At 38.6% G+C, this 15,425-nt stretch overlaps 2 protein-coding genes across 3 annotated transcripts in view; both read right to left on the bottom strand.

Moving 5' to 3' along the window:
• The window catches only part of LOC138027670 (lactadherin-like), an 86,050-nt gene extending 81,036 nt beyond the window's left edge, over window positions 1-5,014 (bottom strand). Inside the window, exon 1 of the mRNA XM_068875234.1 lies at window positions 4,996-5,014. The gene's annotated coding sequence lies outside the window, so the exon portion shown is untranslated. The remainder of the gene's footprint in view (window positions 1-4,995) is intronic.
• Window positions 1-15,425, bottom strand: part of LOC138027674 (lactadherin-like) — a 51,681-nt gene that overhangs the window by 35,466 nt on the left and 790 nt on the right. The window contains exons 2-4 of one of the 2 annotated variants that reach the window (XM_068875242.1): window positions 9,464-9,832; window positions 8,023-8,345; window positions 5,368-7,073 (exon numbers count right to left, since the gene is read on the bottom strand). In XM_068875242.1, coding sequence (XP_068731343.1) covers window positions 7,041-7,073; window positions 8,023-8,345; window positions 9,464-9,830 — 723 coding nt within the window. In that variant the 5' untranslated portion in view covers window positions 9,831-9,832 and the 3' untranslated portion in view covers window positions 5,368-7,040. Of the gene's footprint in view, window positions 1-5,367; window positions 7,074-8,022; window positions 8,346-9,463; window positions 9,833-15,425 lie in introns of those variants that run through there. The other variant, XM_068875238.1, reaches the window with a different exon arrangement.

Here is a 15,425-nt window from a genome sequence, read left to right as displayed (position 1 = left end):
ACACTTGCACTGAGGAAGGCTGGAGTTTCTGCCGAAACATGTTGCTCCGCAACATTGAAAATCGTTGTTTTGTATTTAAAAGTTAACATGTCTCTCCTGTTCTCTAGACCTCTTGGTAAAATACAAAGAATAATAAAGCGACAACTTCTTTATGACAATTGTCTTTCAGGCTTCCCGTATGGTTGTTTCAGTTCAGTTGGTGTACGAATATTCACTGGAATCAGTTTATTTTACTCAGGCTTCATAGAATCGATTCTCTTAAGATTACAACTCCGATAGCCTAAACCTTCCCGAAGATTACATCAGATTCTGAACACTCCACAGAAATATTAAGATGCCGACAAGCATCAAATTCCCCGAGCGCACTTGCGAACCTAACCACTTCAGCTCATTACGCGGTCTGTCGGTTGATGTCCATCAAGTCAGTCGTTTAACATATTAGGCGGCGAACGAGCCTCAAAATAAGCGAAGAAAATTAATTGTGCTGCACGTGAGGCACCCATTTTATTTCATATTTTTGTGGTACTTTACATAACAACGACATGAAATGAGGCTTCGACGACAACTTGAGCATAACAAATGAACCTTCCACACTTTATTATTAATCTGAAATCAATTTACTTTTAGGATAATTCGCCAAAATTGTACCACGTGATTCACGAAAGACGTACCATAGTGCAAAGTTATATTTGAAGGTGACATTTTATCGACGTTGCCGTCCTATCTATCTTAAAGTCCACATTACTTCATTTTTGGGCATGACATACCTTCGCAAATCAGAGACGGTGTGCACATCAAGTCCATACCACAATCGAGATGAGTTTTGCAAGGTATAGGTCGGAAAGTGTTCACCATATATGTGGCATTTGGATTGCTTCTCATGTTTTCTGGATGAGACGCATGCGTCTTGTCACTCAGTTCACAGCGTTTGTTCATACGATAAAAGTTGCTACTCGTACATCCGGGATATGCCATGCAACGCCAGATACAATCTTCTATTTTGTCTGCGGTCTCTGTCTTGATGGTGTGGTTTCGTAGAACTTGTGCCTGCACGGAGTAAGTTGCTGTACAAGAAGTCGCAAATTCTGACCTCAACACCAAGTAAATGAGTAGAGATATCACGACAAAAGTCATTCCTGTGTCGACAAAGAACAATTTTAAAAGTCTCACAATTGTGGAGTATTTTTATTACAAGGCGCTACTAAATTTTGATTTAGATTCATAAAGCTTAAGTCAAAGTCCGGCGTTTGAGCAGAGAACGGCATTTGAATATGAATCTTAGCGTTATGATAGTCATTTCGCGATTATTCTGAGTCGTCAAGTAAAATATGTAACAACTAATTTGGATTGATAATGGTATGTTTGAAGAAGAGAAAAATGAAAATTTGTAGTAGGGTTCCCACGTTCTTCATATAAATTCTAAAGGCGTTAGTTTTTCAAGAACATCTGGTGCTTCGCCGATGGCTGCTTGAAACACGAGAATTTGGCAGGATAACCCGGATTGTCCAAACTAAAATGCGGACTTTTCAAGTGTTGGTCATTCCTTCGTCTAGAGCAGATATTACAAGGGGGTAACCCTCGAATTGTCAGCTTTGTAAAATTTAGTCACTTTTAATACGTGGCTGCCAGCACAAAATTTCGTGACAACGTTATTCTACGTTTTACGTGAATGGCATGCGGTGCAGCTGCTGTTGTGTCTACATTTCTTTCATTACTGGGCCAGTTTTGACTACAACAAGGGGCCGAGATATCTCATGGAGTGCCTTAGGGACTTTCACATCTGCAACGGCCAAGTCAACGAAAACGCCACCTCAAAAAATATCTTTGCACAGTTATATCGTTGTTGTGCAGAGCACTGCACGAATATCTGCTAAAATGCGTAACGCACGTGCAGCACGATTATTTTCCTCTTTTAACCAATGATATTGTAGTTGTTTCTTGGCGTTCTCGTTGACGACCGCGTCGAAGATCTTAAAGTCCCTAATTTTTGTAGCCTGAAGACGCGCTGATTAATTAACTTTTCATTGTTTCACCACAACAGAAGTTTGTTGAACGAACCGGCTTATACTCAAAGTTTGTCAGGTTATCACGGAATAAATCGGACTGAGAGTTTCAATATGGGCACCGAGCAATTAACGGTTAACGTCTCAGTGAGTGCACTCGCGACCACTGAGGTATTTGTTATAATCACCAACAGAGAGACCTGGTAGAGAGAAGTTCGATACAAAAATCTTCAGATTTTTCAAGCCGCACAGACGGGAACAACTGCCAAGGTGTTTTCCTGTCGTTTTAAAAGGCACAAACATTTACTCTATTTTTAATCAATTATTTATGAGAAGAAAGCCGAAGAAAGCACGTTTCACGGCAACTGGTGGGACCGAATCTAAAAAGGATGGTGTTTTAATATTATTCCCATTTAAAAAATGTCACTGAAGCAGTGCCATTAGATTTCGGATGGAACAGCGTGCCTCTAAATTTGACATATAGGGTGCGTTTTTTTGGGAAAATCCGAAAACGGATTCTTGAATCCAAAAATGTATTTTGCGCTTTTTTGGGCAAAATCCAAAAACGGATCATGAATCCAAAGTATTCACACTCGAGGAGGATACTTCGGATTAAATCTAAGTCCGGTTTCTTGAGATTCACCATTTCAGCGTTTTTTTGGGGAAAGGATTTGAAAAAACTATTTTTGACAAGTGGTTTTGATACACAACAGCTACCGTACATGACAGTTTAGCCCCAATTTTTTTACCGTACGATCGAAGACATGAAGAGGTCAAAAGTAGTTAGGTTTCCTGCAAATTTCACACCAGAAATTACACTAAAAGTTTCTTGACAGCAACAATATTGTTAGCACCTTTCCTACAGCTAAAAAAGCATGTTTTTCGTCATTTCTTTTTATAGATCGTTAAGGTATTTTTTTCTGGTGGCATTTTCATTTAAGAATTTCCCCAAAACAAACTAAGCCGCTATTGCTGTTGAAATTTTATCAAGTTCAAGAAGAAATGACCAGTCCGTGAGAATGGGTATAAATATTAACTAAAGGGGAGGGAGTATAAGCTTTCACAATATGCAGACGACACCTCCTGTTTTGTGCGAGACATAGATTCAGTTGTAAAACTTCCTGAGAAATTAGAGGCTTTTAAAAGTTGTTCGGGATTGGAAGTAGACAGATCAAAAATGGAGGCAATGTGGTTGGGAAAATACAATCCACAACCCACAAATGGCTTGGGCATTAACTGGTACCTGAAGTGTGTGTGTCTCAGCGCTTGCTTCTCCCGTGACTCGGAAATATCCGTAAAACATAGGTCAATGAACTCACATGATAAAGAGCAACTTCTCTCAAATAGATTCTTGTAACACCTATATACCTCTTTTTGTAGTGTACAATAAAGTTATTACTGTTATCATCATAATCATCATCATCATCATCATCATCATCATTATTATTATTATTATTATTATTATTAAACTGTAAATAAAAGTACAAATAACCTGGCAGCGCATGAGTATAGGCTACTTAGAGCCTCTTGTTTGATATGATTTCCTTTGTGCAAGAGTCCACGAGCTACCTAGCGTTAAACATAACATAACCCCGTTGTTATGCAAAGTACCGGAAAATATGTGCTAAAATGCTTGCTGCACTTGCAGCAAGATTATTCTTCCACCTTTAACCATCATATAACTGTTCTATAGCGTTATCGTTGCCGTAGCTGTCGTCTTTTCTTAAACTCCTAACTGTAAGTTAGAATACTGATCAAAGTCCAAGTTTCCAAGGTTATATGGTCTTGAGTCGTTTCTGGTAAAGATGGTCTCAAGATTACTTAGGAACCGGTTAACCTTCTTTCATTTAGTGTACTGAATTAATTAAAATTGAAGGGTGTTTGTTCCTTGAAAGATTTGCTTGTGTTCCCTTGTTCCCGAAAGTACTTCCAAAATTGTTTTCAGCTTTTTGATCCCTGAAATGGCTTAAGTTCCCTTGTTTCCTAAGATATGTCTTTGTTCCCCTGTTCCTCAGTTCATAAAATTTTAGCTACGTTCTCTTGTTCCCCCTGGGAGAACCTCAAAATTGCACTTCTTCAGAAGGTGCTACTTGAGGGAATTTTCCGCGCTTAAAATATGTTCATCGAAAGCTCTTTCTATAATCGATTAAATTTCCTCTATTGAAGATGAGCTTGTGGATAAATTCAAACTTAGTTTTTAGGATGCGAGCTTTGTTGGTCAGTAATAAATACAGGACATCGCCACCGTGAGCGGTGTCAAATAGGGCGCAAAAAACTGTCCTTTAGCATTCGTAAAGAACAAACATGCCTTTAATTTGTGCTTGATAATCTAAAAGCTATGAACTCAGTTTAGTGTTCCAGAAAAGTGAAACAGAAATATCATTTGCTTGATTCTTGAAATGATATTCATGGAGAAATTCGACTACCCTAAATGTTTAGGCAGATCCCCTCTGACAAAATTACATGTATGTTATAGCTGTGTCCGTATAAATTTCACTCGCTTGCATTGCTTGATAATGGTTTCATGACCGGACTCCGAAAAGTTGCAAAATGAAGAGTTTTAACGTTGAATTTCGTGTATTAACCGTTAATTACTTGGTGCCCAAATTGAAAAACTCAGCCAACTGATTCACAACCTAATGATCTTTGGGTATAGCCCGGCTAGTTCAACAAACTTCTGTTGTGGTGAGACAGCCACTGAAAAATTAAGAACTCATCACATTTTCGCATTGCAAAATGAAAACTCGGGGAAAACTGTGAATGGGTTTAAGTGGCTTGTTACTCAGTTGATTAATTACTCAGCGATGATGAAAATACACTACTGATGAAACGGCTCTTTCTGAAAATGTGACGAACCCTATCTTTTATGGTGCATGCCGTAAAAACACATTATGAACTAGGAAGCACTTATAAAAAAATACAAACTCTAAGTGTACTCTCGATTTACAGGTTGGTATAAGGAAATCTTAAAAGGATTCAACAAACAGCTTACTTTGTTATAATCAGCAACAGAGAGGCCTGGTAGAGAAGTTTTTACACAAAACTGATCTGAAGATTTGTCGAACCGCTCAAATGGCAACAACTGTATACCAACGTTTCTCCAGATGTTTTGTCTATTCGCAGTTTTAAGTAAACAGTATAAAAATGTTGATTTATTTTCAGTCAATTATTAATGAGAGGAAGTAAGAAAGCCTGTTTAAAGAGGTTCTCTTTCACAGCAACTGATGAGACGGAGTCCAAAGAGAATGACACTTTAATATTTCATTTTAAAAGTGTCAAACCAGTGTCATTAGATTTGAAGCCGGATGTTGTTAGAGAAAACGTTTTGGGGGAACAGAAATCAACTCTAACACTCTTGGTTGACTCTTCTTTATTCCTCGAATGTGCCTCTGTAACAACAGCAATCGCTAACAACTAACAACTTACTCCCAAGTACTATTAAAGCATTTTTTATACCTACCTGTCAAGCTTGTGCCCATCATTTGTCATGACACATGTGCCGACATTAGCATATTCTTTCGTTAAGTACGATCTACAGTGAAACCTCTATATATTAGCCGGCCCAGTGGCCGCTTAATAGAGTTTCGTCAGAAATTAGCATAATCCTTAGTAGAAACGTCACCTTATTCTGAAACAAACACCTTTAGAGGCTTGTGACAACTTTTACACAAGAGACAGCTTTAATACCCGTCCGAACAAACTGAAAGAAAACTGAAAAACTTTATTTAAACACGTGACATTGATGAGCCTAAAAAAGACTCGTTACAAAAATGTACGTGTATCTACATTAGTATATAAATTAAGAAAATACTAGACTAAGAATCTATAATAAAATTACCTATCCATACTATAAATTTATAATAGCATCTAATTAGAGCAAGAATTACAGCGACACTCGTCCTGGCTCAACTTAAGTTTGTTTAGTTTGGCCATAAAATTCTTAAGGTTTGGGGCCTCCCTAACATGCAAAGGTATCTTGTTCCAGAGGCGGCACGCAATATACGAAAAAGATCTGTGTTTAAAACCAGTATTGGGGGTCGGCTGATCGAGTCTGCTACCATTGCTGCAAAGATTGTAAACACAGTTTTTCATTCTAAACATATTACTTCAATTATTAGGAAAGCTTTTGTTCACAAGTGTCAGAGCTTGGACCATGCGCCTATGCTTAATGGAATCTAAATTATACTGCAACAAGAACTGCTCGTAACTAATAGACTTAGGTAGATTGAAGAGAGTTCTAAGTACGTAATAATTGGCATTTTCTAACTTATCAGAGAAAGTTTGATTAATCCCTATTAGAAGAGGACTACAATAGTCAAAATGAGGTAGAGTGTACGACTTATATAATTTAACCGCAGCGTCACTATTCTGCGCAAGGCGGCTATTTTTGCATGAATTTTACTAAGAACCAATTTAATATGTGAAGAAAAGGTGAGCTTATTGTCAATCGTCACTCCCAGCAACTTAAGTTCATCGATAGTCAGAATATTATTTGACTTTAGAGTGAGCTCATAATTATAGTTGGATTTGCCAACAATCATAGCCTGCGTCTTAGTGGCATTGATGGTGAGGTAGTTATCTTCAAGCCAATGTGATAATCTCGCCAGGTCACTATTGATGTAGAATTCCAAGGTCGCAGCTAGGTGAGTTACTAGCAGCATAACCGGTTGTGTCATCTGCGTAGAGCCTCAATTCCATATTCTTGGTAATACGGGTTATGTCATTAATATATATATTAAACAAAAGCGGTCCCAAAAGAGATCCTTGCGGGACACCACATTGGACTACACGCCAGTTGGAATAAGCGTTCTCTATCTTGACTCGTTGCTTACGATTGATAAGGTAAGAGCGGATCAGTTGAATGGAGTGGTCCAGAAGCCCATATGCCGCTAACTTTTTTTATCAGGAGGCAGTGGCATATAGTGTCAAACGCCTTACTCAGATCTATAGACACCGCAGAGACTGTTTGTCTCTTATCTAATGCTTCTCTCCAGTCCTCTGTGATCTTCAGCAGTGCCGTGCAACAAGAATGCCCCTTTAAGAGCGTGTATCAAGAAAATCTGTTTCAATCTAGAAGAAAAAACCCAGCATTTTCCTTCATTTGTCGACTTATCTTTGAGAAATAATATATAAAAGCAATACAGGACATTTTTCCGTGTTTCCATAGCCACATCTAAACACTCGGGGCAGTTGGGAGAATTCTCGACAGTTATGCGAACCCTCGACTGCGTCTTGGTTATGCAAAACTGTCTCGAATTATCCCAACTTCCCCTCGTGTTTAGATGAGGCTATGGAAACACGGAAAACGTCCTCTATTGCTTAAATATGTCTGTCTTTTGGTAGATTCTGACGTCTCAGCGAACCACTATATATGCGTGGTCGAGCTGTAAAGATGAAACAACAAGTTTTATCGGGGGGCTTGCTTTGTCATTCACTCATTCTTTCCAATTCCCGAAAAAAAAATTAAGGAATAGTATAAACGTCTTGTGATCACTTAACCTTGTAAACAGAGTGAGAGTATTTTTTGTCATCCACAGTTAAATTGTTAACGATAAACAATGGATTGAAATTTAAAAACTTTGGACATCTTTTTCTCATGCGGTTAAGAAATTGCCACCCATGCACAGGCAATGCGAAAACCATACGGAGAAACGGAAATTTGGCCAAGCCGGAAAATACGAAGGTGGGAATCATTGTTCTGCCAAAAGTGATATGGCTATATCACCAGTTCCCCCCCCCCAACCCCCCTTCCCGTCCATCCCCTTTTCCGCTCCTTTACTACATAGATATAAGTGCGAGTTGTTAGGAATGTTGTAAGTGTGAGCTACTCATGTACAGTTCTTAGTTTTTCGTTTGACCCTTTTACGACCTAAAAACAGCGAAACCGCCATCGTAGTGGTCCCTTTTTTTATCTCAGTACTGTATTTTAAACTTTCTTTCCTCTAGCAATGTTTTCCTGAATAAGTTACTTATTTCTCTACTAATGGTCTTGAGGACAATCTTTTCAAACGACATTTACCTTTTCAGAATCATCGCTTCGATACGCATTCCAGTTTGCTCCGTCCAAGCTGAACAGAATTTTGTAAGAAGATACCCGCTGACCATTACCAGGCCTGCTCTGTGTGGCTATTTTCGTCAATACTGTCTCCTTGCCAAGGTCAATTTGCAACCACTGTCCAACGGCATTTGTTCCTGCTGACCAAGAGCCAGTACTTTGACTTTTTGGCGCATTGTTGAGCCTGGCTTGCCAGGGTTCATGTGCGGCTCCCCATGTTGAAGAAGCCGTCACCGCTGAGTTCGGTATTGCCCTACTTTCCATTCCAAGCGGATGACTGCGGCATTCTGTGGTTAGAGTGATAACAAATTTTAAGGACTTCACGGTAACCTTGAGCTGGAAAGTCGCGTGTGTCAGCATGATCAATTACGTGAAAGCAATCGCTAGCTGGAACTCGAACTCACATCCTGTGAGAAAACCCTTTCCTTAATCAACAACTTCAACCTGTTTATTCAAGCCTACCTCTGTAATTTGCTCGCTTTATACATTTTTATGTTGTATTTGTACTCATTAACATTTGTCAGATATTTATATTCAGATTTTTCTCTCAAGTAACACTTGCACTGAGGAAGGCTGGAGTTTCTGCCGAAACATGTTGCTCCGCAACATTGAAAATCGTTGTTTCTTATTAAAAGTTAACATGTCTCTCCTGTTCTCTAGACCTCTTGGTAAAACGCAAAGCATAAGAATGCGGCAACTTTCTTATGACTATGGTCTTTTAGGCTTCCTGTATAGTTGTTTCAGTTCAGTTGGGGTACACGAATATTCAATGGAATGTATTTACTCAAGCTTCATACACTCGATTCTCTTAAGGAACAAATCCGATAACCTTAACCTTCCCGAAGATTACATCAGATTCTGAACACTCCACACAAATATTAAGATGCCGACAAGCATCAAATTTCCCGAACGCACTTGCGAACCTAACAATTACGTCATCACGTACACTTTGATTAGCCTCTCAAATTGTTACTGTAATCCACTTAAGCTTAATCATTACGCGGTCTGTCGGTTAATGTCCATCAAGTCAGTCGTTTGATATATTAGGCGGCGAACGAGCCTCAAAATAACAATATCGTTGGTTGAGCGAGGAAAATTAATTGTGCTGCACGTGAGGCACCCATTTTATCTCATATTTTTGTGGTACTTTCCATGAAAACGGCATGAAATGAGGCTTTGACAACTTGAGCATAACAAATGAACCTTAAGCACACACTATTCTTACTCTGAAATCCGGCGCTCGTATCAATTTACTTTTAGGATAATTCGCCCACATTGAATCACGTGACGTGATTCGCGAAAGACTTACCATAGTGCAAAGTTATCTTTGAAGGTGACATTTCATCGACATTGCTGTCCTATTTATCTTAAAGTCCACATTACTTCATTTTTGGGCATGACATACCTTCGCAAATCAGAGACGGTGTGCACAGCAAGTCCATACCACATTCGCGTTGAGTTTTGCAAGGTATAGGTCGGAAAGTGTTCACCATATATACGGTATATGGATTGCTGCTCATGTCTTCTGGGTGAGACGCATGCGTCTTGTCACTCAGTTCACAGCGTTTGTCCATGCGATAAAAGTTGCTGCTTGTACATCCGGGATATGCCATGCAACGCAAGATACAATCTTCTATTTTGTCTGCGGTCTCTGTCTTGATGGTGTGGTTTCGAAGAACTTGTCCTTGCACAGAGTAAGTTGCTGAGCAAGAACTCGCAAATTCTGACCTCAACACCAAGTAAATGAGTAGAGATATCACGTCAAAATTCATTCCTGTGTCGACAAAGAACAATTTCAAAAGTCTCACAATTGTAGAGTATTTTTATTACAGGGCGCTAGTAAATTTTGATTCAGATTCATAAAGCTTAGGTCAAAGTCCGGCACAAGGCGTTTGAGCAGAACGCGGCAATAGAATATGAAACTTAGCGTTATGGAAGTCATTTCGCGATTATTCTGAGTCGTCAAGTAAAATATGTAACAACTAATTAGGATTGATAATGGTATGTTTGAAGAAGAGAAAAATGAAAATTGATAGTAGGGTTCCCACCACCCTGCGAGCAGAGCCTCCTTTTGTCTTTTTCTTTACTGAGGACGATAAAAGGAGGCTCTGCCCGAATCGCGTCAACTCGTTGAAGCCACCGCAGCCAGAGTTTCTGGACTAGTCAATCTTGTTTTCTCTCGTCAAACCAGTTTTTCCAGTGCAAGCGTCCGTTTAGTGGCAAAACCGATGGTTATAATTGAGCCCGCTATACCATGAAAAACCAAGATGGCGGCGAGATCTGGCATATTAGGCTTGGGTTCGAGACTGTATCCTGGCAACATGCAGCGCATATTCAACAAGAGCTCATGCGCTGCCAGGTTATTTGTACTTTTGTTGACAGTTTAATAACAATAACAATAATAATAATAATAATAATAATAATAATAATAATAATAATAATAATAATAATAATAACTTTACACCACAAAAAAAGGTATATAGGTGTTACAAGAATCTATTTGAGAGAAGTTGCCCTTTATCGTGTGAGTTCATTGACCTATACTTTTCATCTTTATTTGAAAGAGTCTGTTTTTTTTCGAAGGGTCCATAGACCTGTACTTTTCAAACCAATTTCAAGGAAGTTCTTATTTTTCTCTGGGTCCATTGGGCTGTAAATTTCTCTCCTCTTTCTTCCAGTTTGCTGCAATTTCCGAAGTAGATTTATGCTTTCTTATTTTTTGTTTCCTTTCTATATTTGATAATTCACATAAACATCTAAGAAATGCAACCTCATAGTTTGTTTCAAAACAATTAAATTTACTTTGAATAATAGAACAATAGAGATCAATAACAGAATCTACATTTGAAAATACTCTTGTTACATTTTTTCAGAACCATTGTATACAAAAACGTGGTAACTAATCTTTTGCTCTGCATACCATTGGAAAACACAACTAATGCAGTAGCTAGAAATTCACATCAAAAAGCCTGTGCAGCTTTCCTTATTATCCAGAATGGCAGTTTTAAGCTGTTGTTTACTGGGAACCACATTACAAGATAAATCTCCCTGACATCTTGCTCTATGAATACCTTTTACATGGCCAGCGGCCTACGTCTAATTTCTTTAGAAAATCAGAAATAAAAACATATTTTGCTGGAGTAACATTAATTTCTGATAAATTGCTCTTCCATTCTCAATGATACTATTAACTGTTTGAGAGGTGCAATAGTTACAATACTTTTGAGGTGGAAAAACAAATAGAATAAAATGACACAGAAGAACATTCTTTGCAAGAACAAAGATAAACATCATTTAAGTGCTCCTAGGGTCTAAAATTTTGGTTTCGAACATATAATGAATGAACAATGCTTCCACTGCTGCTTTACATTTTAATAATGTTAATACATTTTAATCTCACAAGTAACAGATGTTTGTGCACATATATTCTGAAAATGTTGTACCAAATTCATTAATGAATCTATTTCAATTGAAGTACATGTTGCAAATGGGTCCCATACCTAATAAATCTCTGCCATGAGAGTAAAAAATTTTACACCTCCCATTAGGCAGACAGTATATTGCTACCGTGTAAAGTTCAAGTGTTAAAATATATGCATGACAATTATCCATGAGCAAAGAATCAAAGGCAGCTAACATTGATATAACATAAGGAAAGTCTGAAATTATAGGACGTGCACTATTTAGCAAACCACTAAAACTATCACTGTATGTCAACTGATAATTAATGTAGCTTATAAGTTATAACCATAACAGGCAAATCTGTCAAAAATAGGAGTCCCTGTTTGCATGATTATGACAAAGCTGAATACATATTATTCCCAATGTTTATAATTTGAACCAAGTCGGCTGAAGAGGTTATTGGATTCCTGAAATTTTAAATAAGTGCCGACGGAGACATTGCCACACGTTGTGTGCCTGTATTTGCCGTACCAAATACTTCAACATAATAATTTGCCTTGACTGTATGGTGCGGCAATAGTTTTAGTTGGATCAACAATTCCTGGACCTGGGTTGTTTGTACGTCATTTGCGACTCGAATTAACTCAGGAATGTAAAAGCGATACAAATAGATCTTTGTAAAGCCACAGATGATTAATTTGTTACATTTCATAAATGTGAACCAAACTTTTCAATACTGGCAAATAAATGGCCTCTATAAAGTAAAACAAAAGTAAGACAGAAAACCAGAATTTCCCCTTGAAGCATCCTCTAAATTCCTTTGCCATCAACCTCCTTTGCCATCAAATTCCTTTGCCATCAATGGATATCAACGACTAGTCTGTATTGTTGAAAGAATTCCCCATTTTGACTTCGTCGCATGCCCATACCGTCAATAACAGTAGTTCTAAGAACAGTTCAGATTGCTAAAAGTCGGATCAGTTTTTCTCAGGTATTCTCAGTTTCGGTCAAAGCTGCTCTATTAATTAAAGGTTCTCAAAGATCACTAGGACCTGAGATGACCGGCATGTTGATGGAGATCAGTTTGAATGACCTTTATGTCGATCCCCGCTCTCGTGCAAAGTGTTTATTTGTAAAACAAATTAGAAAAAATATATATAATTTTGTCTTTAATGTCAACAACTTACCTTTGGCTCCACAATCGAAAAAGAGTTATTCTAACAGCTCGATCCGTACGACCTGGGCCGTACGACCGCGACTACAATCCCAAAGTTTGAACCGTCAAGATGCGATGATTCGGCCGCGACCATGCACATCCAAGAGAAAATGACACATCTTAAGGGCTAGACTTTCAAAAGTCCTTCGTCTCGTGTAGATTCGCGTCCGAAAAATCACGCTTCGCTCGCCAAAACATTTTCTCCCGGGATTCTCGTGAGGTGGAATTGTGGCAAATCTACTTAAGGGCTTGAAACATGAGAGGGATGGTTGATTTCTTCAAACACGTACTGTTTATTTTGTCATGCAAAATGGACTGATATTCCAAGCATACATACATTTTAAGACTCTAATACTTCTTTTCAAGTCTTTCTATTAATTTTTCTGACTCAACAATACATCTTTCAGCATCTATTAATTGTTTTGAATAATCCCCTACCCCCCCCCCCACGTAAAGTTACAATCATGTATGTAAATGTATGCAAACATAAATTTCCATGCACTAATGTAACACGGAAAACAAGAAACGGAGGGTGACGGAGGGCATTTTATACCTCATCCGCTTACTGCGCATGAGTAATAAAGATCTTACTCGATTCAGGCTCTTTCTCAAGAACGCCAAAATCGAGCAAGCAAAAGAAAGGCCCTGCTAGCAGGGTGGGTTCCGACGTTCTTCAAAGAACATCTGGTGCTTCGCCGACCTTGATGGGCTCCTGCCGATGGCTGTTTGAAACACGAGAATTTGGCAGTATAACCCGAATTGTACAAAGTAAAATGCGGACTTTTCAAGTGTTGGTCATTCCTTCTTCTGGAGCAGATATTACAAGAGGGTAACCTGCGAATCGTCAGCTTTGTAAAATTTAGTCATTTTTAATACGTGGCTGCCAGCACGAAATTTCGTGACAACGTTATTCTACGTTTTACGTGAATGGCATGCGGTACAGCTGGTGTTGTGTCTACATTTCTTTCATTACTGGGCCAGTTTTGACTACAACAAGGGGCCGAGATATCTCATGGAGTGTCTTAGGGACTTTCAGATCTGCGACGGCCAAGTCAACGAAAACGCCACCTCAAAAAATATCTTTGCACAGTTATTTGTTATAATTTCATCTCTTTCATGTCGCACAATGTGGGCGAATTATCCTAAAAAATAAATTTGGTACGAGTAGTTTTAGAGTAAAAATAGAAAATCAATGGACCTTTGTCATCTGGCGGCCGTTCTGGTCAATATAGTTTACGACATAGAAAGTGCGGCGTACGGGGTTTTATTCACGAGTTGTTTGTGTCAAAAACCCGAACGGGCAAGGTACGAGCGACTGAGGGTTTTTGATACAAACAAGTCGTGAATAAAACCCCGTACAAAGCACTGTCTATGTCGTGAGCTGTTTATTACACATCTTCATTGAAATAGTTTTCTGAACGCAAATTAGAAAAAAAAGCTCACTAACAATAGAACCAAATGCAAATTTAATAGCAACGGAAAATATCGCAGTAGATGCACATCAAGGAAATAAAGTCCTGAACGGAAAAATGCGCTTTAATGAGTTTTTTTTAAATCTAAGTAAGATATCAATAAATAGGATCATAAAGTCTCATTTAGTCACTGTCTGGTTCAACAACAAAGTACGATTTACACGAGATGTGCGAGTGGTTTGGAAAGGCCTTTACGCTATCGTTGGTTGGTTATACTTGAACACGTGAAAGAGCTGTACGCCATTCTGATTGGCTGTATAGGCTTTTTTAAAATGTGAAAATAAAGCGTGTAGATTTCTACAAATAAGCTTTATGGAATAAAATATTCTCATGTTATGTGTAATAAAAAACAATACATTTCGTTCGCCGAGCCGCGTTTTCAGTCCCTCGGGAAACCAAAATGGTCGCCTTGTGAAAAAAGCCCACGGTTCAGATTTGTGCACCCAGGTTGTCGAGACTTCAAAACATTTCACGCCGTTGTTAAGCCGAATACCGGTGCAAAAGTATGTGCTGAGATACGTGCAGCACATCACTCCTCTTCTTTTAACCAATGTCACCAACGATATAATTGTTTCGTCGCGTTGTCGTTGCTGCAGCTGTCGCTTTTTCTTAGGACCGGTTTCGGTGTCATCGAAAACGCATCGATCGGTCCGCGTCCACACTATTGTTTTCGCAGCGTTTTCTACTGTCCACAATAAATTGTTCGAAAACGCTAATGACATGCTTTGTTCCAGGTTGAAGAATATGTGCATACTCAAAATAGATATGGCTGCGACATTTTTCAAACGAAAACGCATTAGAGTGGACAGGGCCTTAAACTGGGATACTAGCTGGGCTTCGAAGATTTTATGGCCTCGGAGCGTTTATTGTCAAGATGAGTTCTCAAGATTGTGTAGGAACTGCAAGTCATTGAAATAAACTCTTGCAAAACGTGGCGCTTTTGTTACGGACCTTTAGATCGAAGGAAAAAGACGACTATAAGTCCCAAGAGAAAATAAAAACAATGCTTACCCACAATTTTGGAGCGACAAAGAAAGAGTATTATGGTATTTTTGATAGGCGAGCTTTGTTGATCAGTAATATTAAATACAACAAGACATCCACGCTGCGAGTGTTGTCAAACAGAACACAAGAAACTGTCCTTTAGCATTCGTAAAGAACAAACATGCATGCATTTTTGCCTGATAATCTAAAATCTACCTGATCTAAGAGAACAATTTAGTATTCAAAAAAACTGCAACTGAAAGAAATTTGATTGCTTGACTTTTGAAATGTTT

This window comes from Montipora capricornis, chromosome 12, assembly GCF_036669925.1.
Source record: "Montipora capricornis isolate CH-2021 chromosome 12, ASM3666992v2, whole genome shotgun sequence".
Classification (NCBI taxonomy): Eukaryota; Metazoa; Cnidaria; class Anthozoa; order Scleractinia; family Acroporidae; genus Montipora; species Montipora capricornis.
This window is presented reverse-complemented; position numbering and strand designations above follow the sequence as displayed.